This window comes from Ochotona curzoniae, unplaced genomic scaffold, assembly GCF_017591425.1.
Source record: "Ochotona curzoniae isolate NIBS_2020 unplaced genomic scaffold, NIBS_Ocur_1.0 contig_3819, whole genome shotgun sequence".
NCBI classification, from domain to species: Eukaryota; Metazoa; Chordata; class Mammalia; order Lagomorpha; family Ochotonidae; genus Ochotona; species Ochotona curzoniae.
The window spans coordinates 2,450,994-2,465,315 of record NW_024466004.1 but is presented as its reverse complement, the minus strand read 5'-3'; the positions used below and the strand labels follow the sequence as shown (position 1 = coordinate 2,465,315).

Here is a 14,322-nt window from a genome sequence, read left to right as displayed (position 1 = left end):
CCCTACCAAATACTGTTACCACACCCTGGGATGTCCCAGCTTCAACAATTTTAGGCCAAGTAAACTTCCCTTCGTAAATGGCCTAGTTTGTAATATTCTTACAGTTATAGAAAATCGAAGATAAACACCACCATTTTGTGACTAATACCCTCATATCAAGTACCAAACTCACAGTAATTAGAATTTTTTTTTTATTGGAAAGGCGGATATACAGAGAGGAGAGACAGAGAGGAAGATCTTCCATCCATTAATTCACTCCCCAAGTGAGCGCAACGGCAGATGCTATGCCGATCCAAAGCCAGGAGCCTCTTCTGGGTCTCCCACATGGGTGCAGGGTCCCAAAGCCTTGGGCCGTCCTCGACTGCCTTCCCGGGCCACAGGCAGGGAGCTGGATGGGAAGCGGGGCTGCCGGGATCAGAACTGGCGCCGATATGGGCTCCCGGGCGTGCAAGGTGAGGACCTTAACCACTTGCGCCACCGTGCCGGGCCCAGTAATTATAATTTTAATTAACACCTTTACAACACCCCCCTGAAAAAAGTATAAAGATACGCTCTACTTCTTGGTAACATCACCCACAGGCTAGTGGCTTCCTCAGGGCCAGGTCCTCCTTCTTTCTGAACCAGAGACGGATCGGGAACTCAACCGTGGGACCACGTCTAGAATGGCACTGACAGTTTGGACATGTGAAGGCCCCGAGAGGTCTTCTATGGTTACCCATGCCAGTGTGGTGACAGCTGTCAGGCTCAGAGGTGGAAACCCACGCTACTGCTCTACTACAGCTAAACAGTCACAGAGAGTTTGGAGGAGAGAAAGGGGTCTCTTTAAGCCAGGCCTCTGAAAATTGCTACTCCTGGACCACAGAGAATACTTCTGGTTTGCCACCCTTCCAATGAACAGTATTTATTCTTTGTCATATGCAGTACACTATCCAGGGAGGCAAAGAGTTGCCCATAATAACATAATAATAGCAGCTGACAATCCTATAGCCTTTACCATGCACCAGGTTCTAGTCCAAGTTCTTACATACTAAATAAGTCATCTAACCCTCACAAACATCTTATAATGTAGGCACAACTATTACCTCTACACTATAGATCAGGAAACAGAAGCGTTAAGAGATTAAGCAACTTGCTTAATCATATTAGATAACTTACTAATATGTGGCCCTTTGTCCACATTCCACAACCACTCTGCTTACCCATAACCCCTTAACCTCAGTAAGTCTTAGTAACAGCTTTCTAGGTAGCCTCCAGACTCTAGTTCTCTAAACCAAGGCACATGGCACCACAGCTCATGTTCCAAACCTTACAAGCTATGCCACCTACCTCAATATTCTCCATGCCCAGGGGTCAAGACCATAAGCTTTTTTTTTTTTTTAAAGATGTATTGTATTTATTTGAAAAGCCGAGTGATACAGAGAGGGAGAGGGAGAAAAGGGAAGAAAAAGAAGTCTGAGAGGGAGAGGAAGGGAGGGGAAGAGGGGGGAAGAGAAAGGAGGGGAAAGGGGAAGCAGAAAGCAGGGGAGAAAAAGAGGGGTGAGGAGGGAAGAGGGAAGGGAGGGAGGGAGAGCGACTGATACTCCGTTTCATAGCCGTAAGGGGTAGGGCTAGACCAGGCCAAAGCCAAACGCCTGGACCTCCATGGGAGTCTCCCCTGTGGTGGCAGGGGTCCAAGCACTTAGATCATCTCTTGCTGCTTCAGCAGGTAGCTAGCTTCAACCAGAACTTGAACCAGTGCTTATACAGAATGAAGGCATTCAAAAGTGGTAGCATAATCTACTATACCACAAAAATGGTCCCAAGATCTTAAGTGTTTAACAGCCAAATAAGAATCCCTCAGAAGTCCCATGGCAAAGATTATAAACCCACTACATCTAACTCAGGCCAGGCTTTCCCTGAGATCTTCTGAACCAGAAACTCCAAGGATGAATGCTAGGTATACGATATTAAGTTTATACCTGACACTACTAGGAGCCAAACTCCTCCAATCACTGACAATGTCAGTAGGATCACACCCAATACAGAGCAGCCAGACCCTGGAGCACCGGACGTTGGGCAAGAAGGGGAATTAGAAAGCTGGTACCACGTGGCCTAGCCTCCCAAGTGCACAGTCAGAGCATGAGGAAATCCCTCCAGTTGGCGTCCAGGGCTTCTCCTTACCTGCTCCCGCTTGAGCTTCTCTCTCTTCCGGATCAGCTCAATCAGCAGCCGAGCCCGCTCCAGGTCGTGCCGCAGCTTCTGCCAGTATTTCAGCTCTTCCTTCACCGCACTCGTCTTCTCATCTTGCTCTCGCTGGGGGAGGCAAGAGGAGGAGCTGTGAGCCTCCTTCCAGCCCAAAGCCTCTCTCCATTCCTCAGCAGATAGGGATCCTGTCCCCTCTCTGGCCCCACAGACCTGAGTCGCCCACCCCGTTTCCCCCTCTAGGCAGCACATGTTCCCACCTCCAACATTTTCCCACTTCCAACAATCATTGCTGGAGGCAGACATGGGAGTGCTCCCCACAACCCCCAGGGATAACCCTGAATAATCACACCCCTCAGGGCTGAAACAATTTCAAAACAAATGAAAGCTACCTCAGGGATAAAGAGAATTTCTCCCTAGAGATGTGACTTGGCTAGAAAATGAAAACAAAGTAAAGTTTTTACTATATGCATATAGGAAGTGCCTTGAAAGGTTTTTTTTTTTTTTAATAAAACACAAGGACTTTATTCCTTCCCTAGAAGACGCTAGAGTTGTATTTGAAGAAAGAAACTCAAAGTTTCAAACATGAGAAAACAAACAAAAAAATGATCATGTAAACTGAATATAAAATACTGAGAAGATGTTTGAGGTGCTGCCTATGCTTACTAAAGTTGAAACAATGAACAATTACAAGTGTACATGTATCAAACGCCATATGATACTCCAGGAATGCTAACCAAGGCAGCAAGGAAGCCCTCTTCTGGACCCAATTGGTACCAGAGGGGCAGAAATGAGGAGACAGATATTGTAGTTCTGTTTTGTGAGCAAAACAGGATAGCCAGAGCAGAGAAGCTGGACAACCACAAAAAGCACAGAAAATCCAGGATCCAGTTGGTAAGCAGCTCAAATGCCAGACAAGAGCCTGGCCTCGACCTGCCTGGAGAGAGTTAATGTAATTCTGGAAGTGACAGGATGCAAAATGATTTGTGAGTAACACACTAATAGTAATAGGCCAGAGACTACCTGGAAAGCTATTAATGAGGTTAAGGGGACACAGGTAGGCAGGGTAGCTGTGGAAGGGAGACAGAGGGCCACATACTGATAAATCCCCCCCCCCCAAACTGTTTAAGCGATGATTAACTGTGGCACATTACATAAGGATTAGTCTAAAGTACTTCCAGTGGGGGGAACTCAACTTCAGGGCAGGAGAGAGAATCTTCCAGAACAATAACAGGAGAGAACATTTACTGAAAGGAGCTAATACAGCTTCTGGTTATCCATGTTACAGACAAGGATATTCATGTGGAACTGTCCCAGAGGCACTGAAGAAGGGGTAAAAGGGAGGGGGGAGAGGACAAAATGAACGTTCTAAAGCTTTTATTCGCTACTTTGTTATATCTAGTTATAAGCAGGTTATGTTCTCTAAGCAAATGGGTGGCAACAAGGTCATTAGAAATGTTATCACTGAATAGCAGGAAGTGGGATCAGCAAGAGGTTAATCAAAGGGATAGAAATGGTGGAAATGAGGCCCGGAATGGTAACCTCACCTAGCCTAGCCTAGCCGCTAAAGTCCTCGCCTTGCACATGCCCAGATCCCATATGGGCACCAGTTCTAATCCCAACAGCCCCACTTCCCATCCAGCTCCCTGCTTGTGGCCTGGGAAAGCAGTTAAAGATGGCCCAAAGCCTGGGATCGTGCATCAATGTGGGAGACTTGCAAGAGGCTCCTGCCGTCAGATCAGCTCAGCTCCAGCCGTTGCAGCCGCTTGGGGAGTGAATCATTAGACAGAAGATTTTCCTCTCTGTATATCTGACTTTCCAATAAAAAGCAAATAAATCTTAAAAAAAAAAAGGGGGGGGGATGGTGCCATGAAGCTCTTTGATAAAATGGTCCCATAAAGTCAAACACAGCATGGTGTCCAGTTGGTAAGAATCTCAGGGAAAACCTGTCGCGAGGAGGTCGCTGGGATGTTAGGAGAGTTATCAGGAAAGCAGATGGACCTAAAGGGCCAAGGGTCCCAACCACAGGCTTGCAGTTCAGGGGTTTAAGTACAAAAGGTACCAGAGATCAGACACGATGCAGAAGGTACCAGAGTCGTGCTGCTTTATCCCTGAGCAGTGCAGGAGTGTAGAAAGGCAGAAGCAGTGGAGCAGGAAAAGAGGGAGCACTGAAGATGCAAAAACTAGGAGAAAAATTAGAAGACACTCAACATGCATCAATACCAATTGCGAAGGCCTAATAACAGCAAGCACAATCAGGCTGCGCGCCACACCTCAGATCAAATTTGTATAGTCACTGTCTTATCCTCATTCACACAAGGCTGAACTGGGTCTGGTTTACCCCACTTCTTCTCACTTCCTGCCACACACATCTGGAGGGTTTTCCCCGTCTGGGAAGTTGAGCTTGCTCTCTACCCCTGAATGTGCTGCAATGTTAAGCCTCTTCCATCTTTAGTGGCTGCTGATCAGAAAAGCTCTGTGATGCCAGGGGTTTTCTCCAAACAGACCATTAGAGGGGTACTCCCCTGGTGGCAAAAAAGGGCCTACAGACGGCTTAGAAAGGATGCTCCCAACATCACCCCTTCTCCTTCACTCTCCGCCTCAGATCATCAGGGCACCTACCTGCTCAGCATTTCTTTGGGACTGTAGGTGGGAATGCAGGCGCCGGATGAGGGGGACACCATTCCTTGCCTGCCGTTTCAGCAGCCAGTAGTTGTGAAGCCGCTGCATGAACTGGTTTTTCCTCTGAAAGGACAGACCACTACAGATCTTGTTCAACCTTCAGTGGGGGCACAGGGAAGTGAAAGAAAAGGTCAGTAGGGAGCCCAGTTGCAGCCCAAGCATCCCATCCAGACCCTGGTTAATGCTGAACCTCAGAGGAAGACAGAGTAAGAGAGGCCAAATACCTCACCTGGAGAAGGCTTTAAAGGACAGCAGAGGTAAGCAGCTTAGATTCAGCATGAGCCTTTTCACTTCTTTTCCACCTTCTGCCCCTGCAGCTCTGAACCTCCAAAAGAAATCTCTCCCAGAAACTCTGCTTCCTGGACTCTGTCGTTCCCATGTATTGACTAAGAAACAGGCCTGTGCCTCTTCATTCCTACTTACTTCTCACATGGGAGACCTTAATAAAGGCAGAGAAGGGGGAAATTTTTTTGGGAAAAAAATTGAGAAAACAACGGACAGAGTGGTCACTGTTTTCTGCCTCCTTCAGCTAAAGGCACCAACAGAGCAGGGGACAGCCCAGAACCAACTCAAGGGAAAGCCAGAAGGAGAACATCTGTTTACTGCCTCCGGAGCCCTTCGGGTTGTTTCACCTCCGGGTTTTGACTTTTAAAACCTAAGCTGCCAAAAAATGCTGTCAAGGACAGAGAATCTGAAAACTTAACTGGCTCAACTTAAGGTCAGATTTTAATCCAGCAATATCTGGGGAGAAAAGAAAGGGTTAGGAAAAGGAACCAATGAGAGCCTACAATCTCTGTCCTAAAAGAAAATTCATTTATTTACAGAGGCTGAACAAAAATGGTCACAACAACTAACAGGGACTGATGTTGTGGTACATCATATTAAAACCACCACCTTGTGGGCCCAGCACAGTAGCTTAGTGGTTAAATGTCTTCCCCTTGCATGTACTGGGATTCCACATGGGCGCAGGTTCACATCCCAGCTGCTCCACTTCCCTTCCAGCTCTGACTGCAGCCTGAGAAAGCAGTCAAGGTTGGCTGGAGGCCTTGGGACTCTGCACCCACATGGGAGACCTGGAAGAAGCTGCTGGCTCCTGGTTTCAGACTGGCTTAGCTCCGGCCTTTGAGGCCACTTAGGGAGTGAACCAGTGGATGGAAGATCTGTCTCTTTGTCTCTCCCTTCTCTCTGTAAATCCACTTTCCAATTAAAAAAAAAAAAAAAAAAAAAAAACCTATGATGCCAGCATCCAATATCAGAGCACTAGTTCGAGCGTTAGCTATTCTGCTTCTAACCCAGGGCCGGGCTAAAGGAGCCTGCGAAAGCAGCAGCAGCTGGCCCGAGTGCTTGGGTCCCTGCACCCACGTGGGAAATCTAGCTGGTGTTTCAGGCTCTTGGTTTGGCTTGCCCCAGACCCTCTCACTGCAGCCATTTGAGAAGTGAACCAAAGGCTAGATCTCCCTCTCTCTTTCCCTCTTTCTCTGTGTCACTTTACCCTTCAAATAAATAAAATAAAAGCCTTAAAAATCTGTAACACAGCCACCAAGATGGCAGACTAGGGTGGAATTTGAACCTATGTCTGCTACACCATGGCACATCCCATGTTGGTTAGTCACAAGAGAAATAAAGCCTCATACTCCTGTGGCATTTCTTCTGCTTTTTCTCTTCATCTCACTCCGAAAGGAAGACAAGCATAGCTAAACTAGAAGGCAGAATCTGAGAAGGGTGGGCACGTTGGACAGGACTTTGCTCACTTTGGCCTCACCCCTCTCCATGCCAAGCTCACAATATCAGGTCCTAGGGCCCTTCCCTCAAAGGACAGATCCCCACCAATGCCCATGCCAAGCACACCTGCCCAGATGCTGGCAGCCCCCTCCCTCTATAACCTCTTGGCCATGGAGGGTTTCAACAGCAATTATGCAGGTAGGGAAAAAGAACAATAATAATAAAATAGCAACAGCAGCAGTAGCCACCATTTATCGAGCACTTACTATTTGCCAGGCACTGTGCTAAGTGTTTGACTTACATTACTTCATTGGCTTCTCACAACTCTGCAGGTTGGGTGCATTTACATAAACAAACCTTGGTTTAGAGCAATTCAGCAGGCTGCCCAAAGTCCCACAGGCACCAAGTGACAGAGCAGGATTTAAACACAGGTTGGTTTGGTTCTCCCGGACCTTGCGAGAGACATCTACAGGAGCAAACAAGCCAACCAGTGTACAGCCCCCGTGTATAGCTACCTACAGATGTGGACTAAACAGATCCCCAGTCCCCTCAGAGAAGAGGCAGTTCAGAACAGCTATGATGCACTTTGACTCACTGAAATTCTAACTTGGTCCATGGCTCACAAGAGACCTCCCCTTCCTGATCTTGGTCAAGCGTCTTCCTCCCAGCAAGGCAGTTTGGTTGTCTAGTACCCCAGTGCCACTCACTCTGCAGGACCCTCCAGGACTCTCTCCTCCCCACTCTTTTCATGAAAGAGGTGGGCAGCAGGAAAGCAATCTAGCGAACTCAGGAGTCCCAGATGGTGGTTTCAGAGTTTGTCACTCTCCACCCAGTCCCATCCCTTAGAACAGGACGTGGCATATAGTTAAGTGCTCAATAAATATCTCAATGAATAAATAAAGGAGCGAACAACTTTACCTCCTGTGGCCGCAGTTTCTTCATCTGGGGGGTGTGGGAGAAGGTGCAATAGCTACATTAGATGAATAATCTCCAAGATTCTTTCCTGTTCTAACAATGTACACCTTTTAATGAACATGACCCTTGCAATGAGCCTCTACCAAAAACCTATTCTCTTGATTCTCTGTCAGCTCCCACTCCAGCTACCTCCCTGATGGTTTAGGACAGGTACAGTGGAGTCTGCCCTCTACAGGGGGCTCCTAGGAGGCTCAGCTACACAGCTGACCTGAGTAAGCCTCTCCCCCTACAGTTAATGCTCCTCAAGAGAAGTGACCGCATGTTTCCCCCCCACACACCATTCCCTCTTATCACAGCCAAGGCAGAGACTTCTGGGGAGCAGGTATCCACACTGACTACTCTGTGACAGTGGTTCTAAGAGGTTTCCTTTTTTTTAAACTGGGGAGTGTCTTCAGTGTTCTTGTCAACAAGAACAAGCAATGGAGAGGGAAATGACAACTGCCACTTACAAAGATGAACAAAACCAAACAATGACCAATGACCAAGTTATCTTGCCCCCAAAGTGCAACTTACTGTCCCTGCAGAAAAATACTGCTGCAGATGCCCTGTCACCTGAGTTTCTAAACAACTTAAGTGTGGTGCTTCGCCTTTTGCCAAAAGAACAGTGAAAACCACAAACCAGGATTCCAGAAGTTTTAAATTTGGTGGCACAGACAAGAGCATCTATCAGCCATAACTGGGGAGGGCTGAGAAACCGCAAGTCCCCAAGGAGCTCTTCTGGGAAGGCTCACCTGTAAGAGGGGATCTGTGGGACAGTGACCATGGGGACGGTGGAGGGTGTGTCTCGGCCCGTTTCTTCTGGCTCCTTCTTCATCTTGTGCTTCGGATTTGTCTTATTCTTCTTGGGCACTCCTTTGAGGGGGCCACCCACCCCGCCTGCGCCTTCTTGTTCCTCCTCTCCCACTTGTTCCTCCTCATCCTCCTCCCCGCCACCCTCCTTCAGCCCTTCCTCATCCCCGGCCTCACTGAGGCTTCTCGGGGAGTCACCCTTCCTCTTGGCACTGGCAGCACCTGGCGGGGAGTGTGCCTCACAGTAGGCAGTCTTGCGCACTGTGAAAATGGTGCCATTGAGACTGGTTTCTCTCATGGGCTCAATCTTCATGAAGAGCCCAGCTCGTTGGGCACATGTCACATGGAAGGCTGTGTAGCAGTTCGCTTTGTGGCACTGGATGGCTGCACCCAGCCCCTTCTGTTTGCAGATATAGCAGGTTAGTTTCCAGCGGGCAGGTGGGATGTTGTCAATGCCTTCAATAGGCTCCAAGAACACAGTGTTAGCAAAACAGACCTCAGGGATCCAGATGGCACATACCACATGGGCCCAGTGCCCATCACTGGTCTGTTTGAAGGCGCCACCTTTATTGGGACACAGAACACAATCCACAGGCCGGGAGGGGGACTGCAGGCAGCAGCGGCACAACCACTGGCCCTCGGGGATGTAGGGGACCCCATAGCATTCCTGGTGTACAGCCAGGTTGCAGATGTCACAGAAGAGGATGACATTGCTATTGTGGCATTCATCATCCAGGCACACACAGCAGAAGGCGTCTTCGTCAATGAGTGACTGCTGGGCCCCACTGCTGCGACTCTCCAAATAGGACTCCTTCTCAAGTCGGTCCACTAGCAGCTCGAAGGTGTCTGCTGACACTGAACTGTGCCCGTCCATTCGCCGCTTCTCATTTACCATGTCTAGCCAGGCGAGGTCTTCCTCATCCATATCATACTCAACTTCTGCATCCAGGTCTTCAGGAGGTTTTTCAATGTATCGGTAGTAAGCTGCCGGCAGTGGGGGTGCCTCGGGCTGGTTGCCAGGGTCTACAATGCGGAAGCTGGGCTGTCGGAGGTGGACAGAGGTTCCAGAGGCGTGCTTGGAGCAGGATTCCTTCTTCTTGCCCTTGGACGAGGGTTTCTTGGACTTGCCAGGAAACTGAGGCTGCTCGCTGTTCTCCTTGTTACTATTGCATTCAGTGATGTCCTGGGCTGTCAGTTCATCCTCAGTGATGATCTTCAGCGGGTCATAGATGCTGATCCGATGCAGGCGCCCATCAATGTCCACCTCCACAATCCGCTGGGCCTGGGCATACGTCAAGGTCTCCCGCGTCGGGGAGCACTTCAGACTGTAAGGGGAGGGGGAACGTCGGCCTTCGGCATTCTGCCGTGTCTTCCGGCGAGGCTTCCTCATGGCCCCTTGGGAACCAAGCAGACAGACCTGAGGAGAGAAGGCCAGGAGAGCATGAGCTGGAGGTTCCAAGGTACATGGCCACTCACCCTTCCGCGGGATCAAGGGGCCACCCAGAAGATCACACAGCTAGCCCCCTCAGGCATCCACATGGCTGGCTCCTTCTCCTTCAGGTCTTCCCATAAACACTTCTCACTGAGGCTTTCTTTGACCCTTCTAGCCAAGATGCACCAGCGTCTACTGTTCATCCTATTTATCCTTGTCATATCCACCATCTCCCACTAAGTAATCTGCCTGATGTTGATTGCTTGTTCCTATCAGTAGAAAGGAGGCTGCCAGAGGAGAAAAGGTCTGACTAGCTCCAGGCTGTATCCTCAGGTCTTGGAGCTCAGCAAGCATTACTTAAGAACAAGGAGAAATCAAACACTCTTGATCACTGTCCTTCAGGAGCTTCCACTGCCTGAAGGAACAGCAAAATAAACCTATCATTACATTGTAACAGGGCAAGAGTTCTCCAGATGTTCCTCAGGCTATGGGAGAGCCAACAATGGAAAAGGAGGGGCTAATTAAGGCTTCAGAAAATAAACAAAAAGAACACCATCAACTTTCCAGTTCTTTGCTTGAATACTGGGTCCATTTTACAGGGACCCAAACCATTGTACCAAGTTCAGAAATCCTCGAGTCTACCCAGTAGTGAAGGCGACCGTTATATGTAATATAAGCAAAGAGCGAGCCTCAAATGAAATCTCAAAGGAAAGATGCATTTTGTCACCTTGATTGCAGGATTTCCCAACTTGGTCAAGTAAAGATGGTGATAACATGAATACTTTTACAAATCAGATACATTTTCCTTTAGTATCTATTTCTCCTAACTGCTTTGTGAGATGGTAGTATACAAAGTATCTTCACTTTCTCCACCAAGGAGAAGCTCACAAAGATCTCCTTTAACCCAAACCTCGGAGGTGACCAAGCCATGCAGAGAGAAGGATATCACAAAAATGCTTTGATCTATCACAAGAAGGAGGCTCTGGTGTTAATCGAGGTCCCACAAAGGCAAAGTCACTGCAGTTTCTCCATACGCCACTCTCCAGTAAAATGAGGGTAATAAAAGAAAAAAAAAATTCACCTCTGAAGTACAATTTGTGAATAAGTTTTTACTGACATTTTTCTTTAAAAGACCTTGCGAACCCAGAGTGTGACTGAAACAAACAAACAACACAACTTGGCTGAGGAACAGTGCCAGGCGGGCAGGCACACACTCCACTTGGTGCCAAAGGAAACAGAATCATCCTAGCAGTTCTGTACCGGTTCCAGAGGCCCTTGGCCTCCAGATTCCTTACAAATGCCAAGTCTTCAGAGCAGCCTGAGCTGAGAGACCCACTTTATTGCCCATTGCCCAGCCAGCCTAAGGCAAAGAGCCCCAGGAGAGAAGCAAGAACATCCACCTCAAGGCCAACTTTCCAGTCTCCAGAGACCATGGGGCTGCGGGCCTTCCCTGAAGCCACATGATGAACCTCCCCACCTGCACTCCCCTCAGCAGCCCACCCATCTCCCCCTGGGTCCCATCCAAGCCTCAGGACACACCACGAAGCACACGCCCCGCGGGAGGGGGCTGCCACTGAGAGGAACGAGCTTCACCCACACGGAGCTTATAGTCTAAACCTTTTTTTTTTTTGCGGTAGTTTCTCAACCTACACAGCCCTTCCCACGTATACACTTCCAAAATATCTCCAACAGCCCCATGGCGATTCTCTTGGCACCCTCTGGACTCCCCCACTCGCCCAGCCCTCTTAGGTGCCAGAAAAACTGGGAGTTTGTTGCAGTCTGTTATCTCCCACCACGCACCCCTCACACAACCCCCAATCAGGGCTTCCGTCCATTGCAGGGGCACCCCTTCCAGAGAATTTTGGTCCCTCAAAGGAGAAACGAAGGTAAAGAGTATCACTGCCTCACACGGGAGGACAGCAGAAAAAGACACAGACCGACGCGGAATCCGACAGAGAAAGCAAGCGCCAGCAAACGAGCTCGGCACAGAGCCGAGCGCCCACTGGCCGCCCGACCTGCTCGTCAACAAGAAAGGGGGAATCAAGCGCCGCTCACGGGGCGGGACTCTCTGCTGGTTTGGCCAATTGGAGAGCGCGACGGGGGCGGGGCTTGGCAGCACGATCTCCAGAGGCGGCGGGGGGAGACAAGATGGCGTCTACGGGAGGGGGTCCTTGCTTTTCAGCTCCCCCCCTCAGCCGCCTTCTCCTTCCCTGCCGCCGCCCTCAGTCCCGAAGAGAGCTTTCGGGCTGCCTCCGCCGCGCCTGGGGAGCCTCTCGCTTCCCCAGATGCCCTCCAGCGCGCACGGTCCCGGATCCCCTTAGGCCCCGCTGCCCCTCTCCCCGGCTCCGTCCGCTCCCGCTGCCGCTCCCATTACCTCAGCCGCCTGCCTGACCCCACCGTTCGGGGCGCCTGGACGCGGGCGGGCCGGCCACCGAGCCGGTCGGCGCGGCCCGGGGAGCGGGAACACGGCCTCCTTGTGCGCCGGTGTCTGCGGCCTCCGCCGTACCCGCTACCCGGCCCGCGCTGGGGGACCCCAGGCTCGGCTCCCGCCGCCACCGCCAGCGCCGCCGCCGCTCCCGGGGGAGGAGGGGGAATGGAGCCGCCGTCGCCGCCGCCGCTGCTGCCGCCACGGAGCCCGGCCGAGGGGAGGGAGGGATCAGCCCCCAGGCAGGATCCGCCCCTCCGGCCTCCCCCCCGCCACCTCCACCCCTTCCCTCGCTCCCTCCCCGGCTCCGCGGGCTCTCCCGCAGCACTGGAGGGAGAGCGCGAAAGGGGGGAAAACGGGGGGAAAAAGATAAAACCACAATCCCCCCTGCCCGTCCCCGGGGCGGCGCGGAAAGGAGCGCGGAGCCGCCGCCACGGGGCTCCGTCCCCGGCTCGGCCTCACGGTGGCGGTACGGACGCGGCAGGGACACCGAGCCAGAAGCCGGGGCTGCACCCGCCGCGGCCCCGGCTCACCCCGGGCATGCCAGTGCGGGGCGCGCCTGCGGAGCGTTCGGCTCCGGTTGGGGAAAACGGGAACCTCCGTAACTCTTAGGAATGGGTCCATCGCCCCCTTTCCCGGTCCATCGGTGGAGGCAGCAGTTCAGGGCTGGGGGGACGCATTCCTTCCCCCAAGGTAGAGTCCACCTTGTGCGATCTTTCTGAAGTCTTTGGCTTCCTTGGGGGATGCAGGTGTCTGCGCCCCCCGCCCCGTGTCTAGATCGTGGGGACAAAGATGTAGCGCCGTCCATCCCCTCCCCCAATGAGGCCAACCGGGAAAGCCCTCCTTTCTGTGTGTGCAGGTGAGAGTCTGGTTCCTCACAAGATACCTTCGTTTAGGAAACTCAGCTCTTTTGGTTGAGTGCCATCCTTTCCCTTCAGAATTTTTAGTAAGCATAAAAGTTTGATCATTTACATTTAAGGACATCTAGTAACTCGTTTGTCATTGTAAGCATGGGAAATACTTTTGTCCTCAAACCTGATTTGGCTAGGAGTCGGTTAATTTAATGCTCTGGACGGCTTTCTAAAAGACGCTGGATAAATAAATCATCAAACTGGCTTTTGTTTTGATTTGAAAAAAAAAATGAGTAAAAGCACTCCTTTGCCACCCCCATCTGTCTGTGAATTGGAAGACTTACCACACTTCACTGAAGTTTGAACACTAATATTGAGGGTTCAAGGATGCTTGGCTAGGTTGCCTTTAAAATGTGAAGATAAATGACACATTTTGAAAGTGTTTCCTCTCCCGCGCCGGTGACGTAGCAGGAGAAACTGTAGCAGTGATCTGATGATCAGGAGGTGAATTTTAGGGACTGGAGTGGGTGAGGGAAAGGCTTAAGATCCAGGCTTCAAAATGTTTACAAAGACGTGTTGCTATTGAAGTAAAGATGTTCATTATCCCGAAGGGTTTAGGCATACCATATCTTAAAGTTTGATTGAAGGAAAGCTAATTTGCATTCCAGAGGTATGTTTTTGAGTAGATAGTTCCATCTTTTGGCAAAAGGCAGTCCAAAAATGTATGAGTTAACCAAGTTTGACAAAGGAAGGAGTGACTTGCCTCACCAACAGCAGGGCGATGTTTTGAAAGTTGTAAAGATGAAATAATGGGAATTATTGTCAAGTGTTCTAGGGGGAATAGTCATTTGGAGGGAAGATGTGGAATAAAATAATTGTAGAAGGGAAAGCCCCAGGGACAAGAATATTGCAGTTGCTTTTAGTTAAGAATAATAATTTAAAAATATATATGGAGACCAACAGAAGCATTAATCTAATTTTCCTATTCTTTTGAAACATGAAATATTACTATTTGTGTAAATGATAAGCACCTTTTATTTCAGCATCTTCTTACATTTTGTTTAGCAATGTTCTCATTTGTGTGATCAGAAGCTGTCTTTTTCCCCTAAAATGAATGCATAAGTACCTTGAGAGGATACACTGATTCGCACTTGTTAGTAAAATATGGTTTAAATACTCTTGAAAATGCGTAAAGTCACCCTAAAGCTTGTGATTTCCAGGTTTTTCTATTCAAAGCTTTTATATTAAAACTGTATTCAACCTAA

General features: G+C 49.8%; 1 protein-coding gene across 2 annotated transcripts in view; it reads right to left on the bottom strand.

The window, feature by feature from the left end:
• The window catches only part of BRPF3 (bromodomain and PHD finger containing 3), a 33,898-nt gene extending 21,669 nt beyond the window's left edge, over window positions 1-12,229 (bottom strand). For both annotated transcript variants that reach the window (XR_005884194.1, XM_040983256.1), the window contains exons 1-4: window positions 12,156-12,229; window positions 8,292-9,766; window positions 4,804-4,960; window positions 2,161-2,292 (exon numbers count right to left, since the gene is read on the bottom strand). Coding sequence is in view for 1 of the 2 variants with exons in the window: in XM_040983256.1 (XP_040839190.1) it covers window positions 2,161-2,292; window positions 4,804-4,960; window positions 8,292-9,739 (1,737 nt within the window). In the remaining variant the exon portion in view is untranslated. The remainder of the gene's footprint in view (window positions 1-2,160; window positions 2,293-4,803; window positions 4,961-8,291; window positions 9,767-12,155) is intronic.
• Between the last annotated feature and the right edge of the window lie 2,093 nt (window positions 12,230-14,322).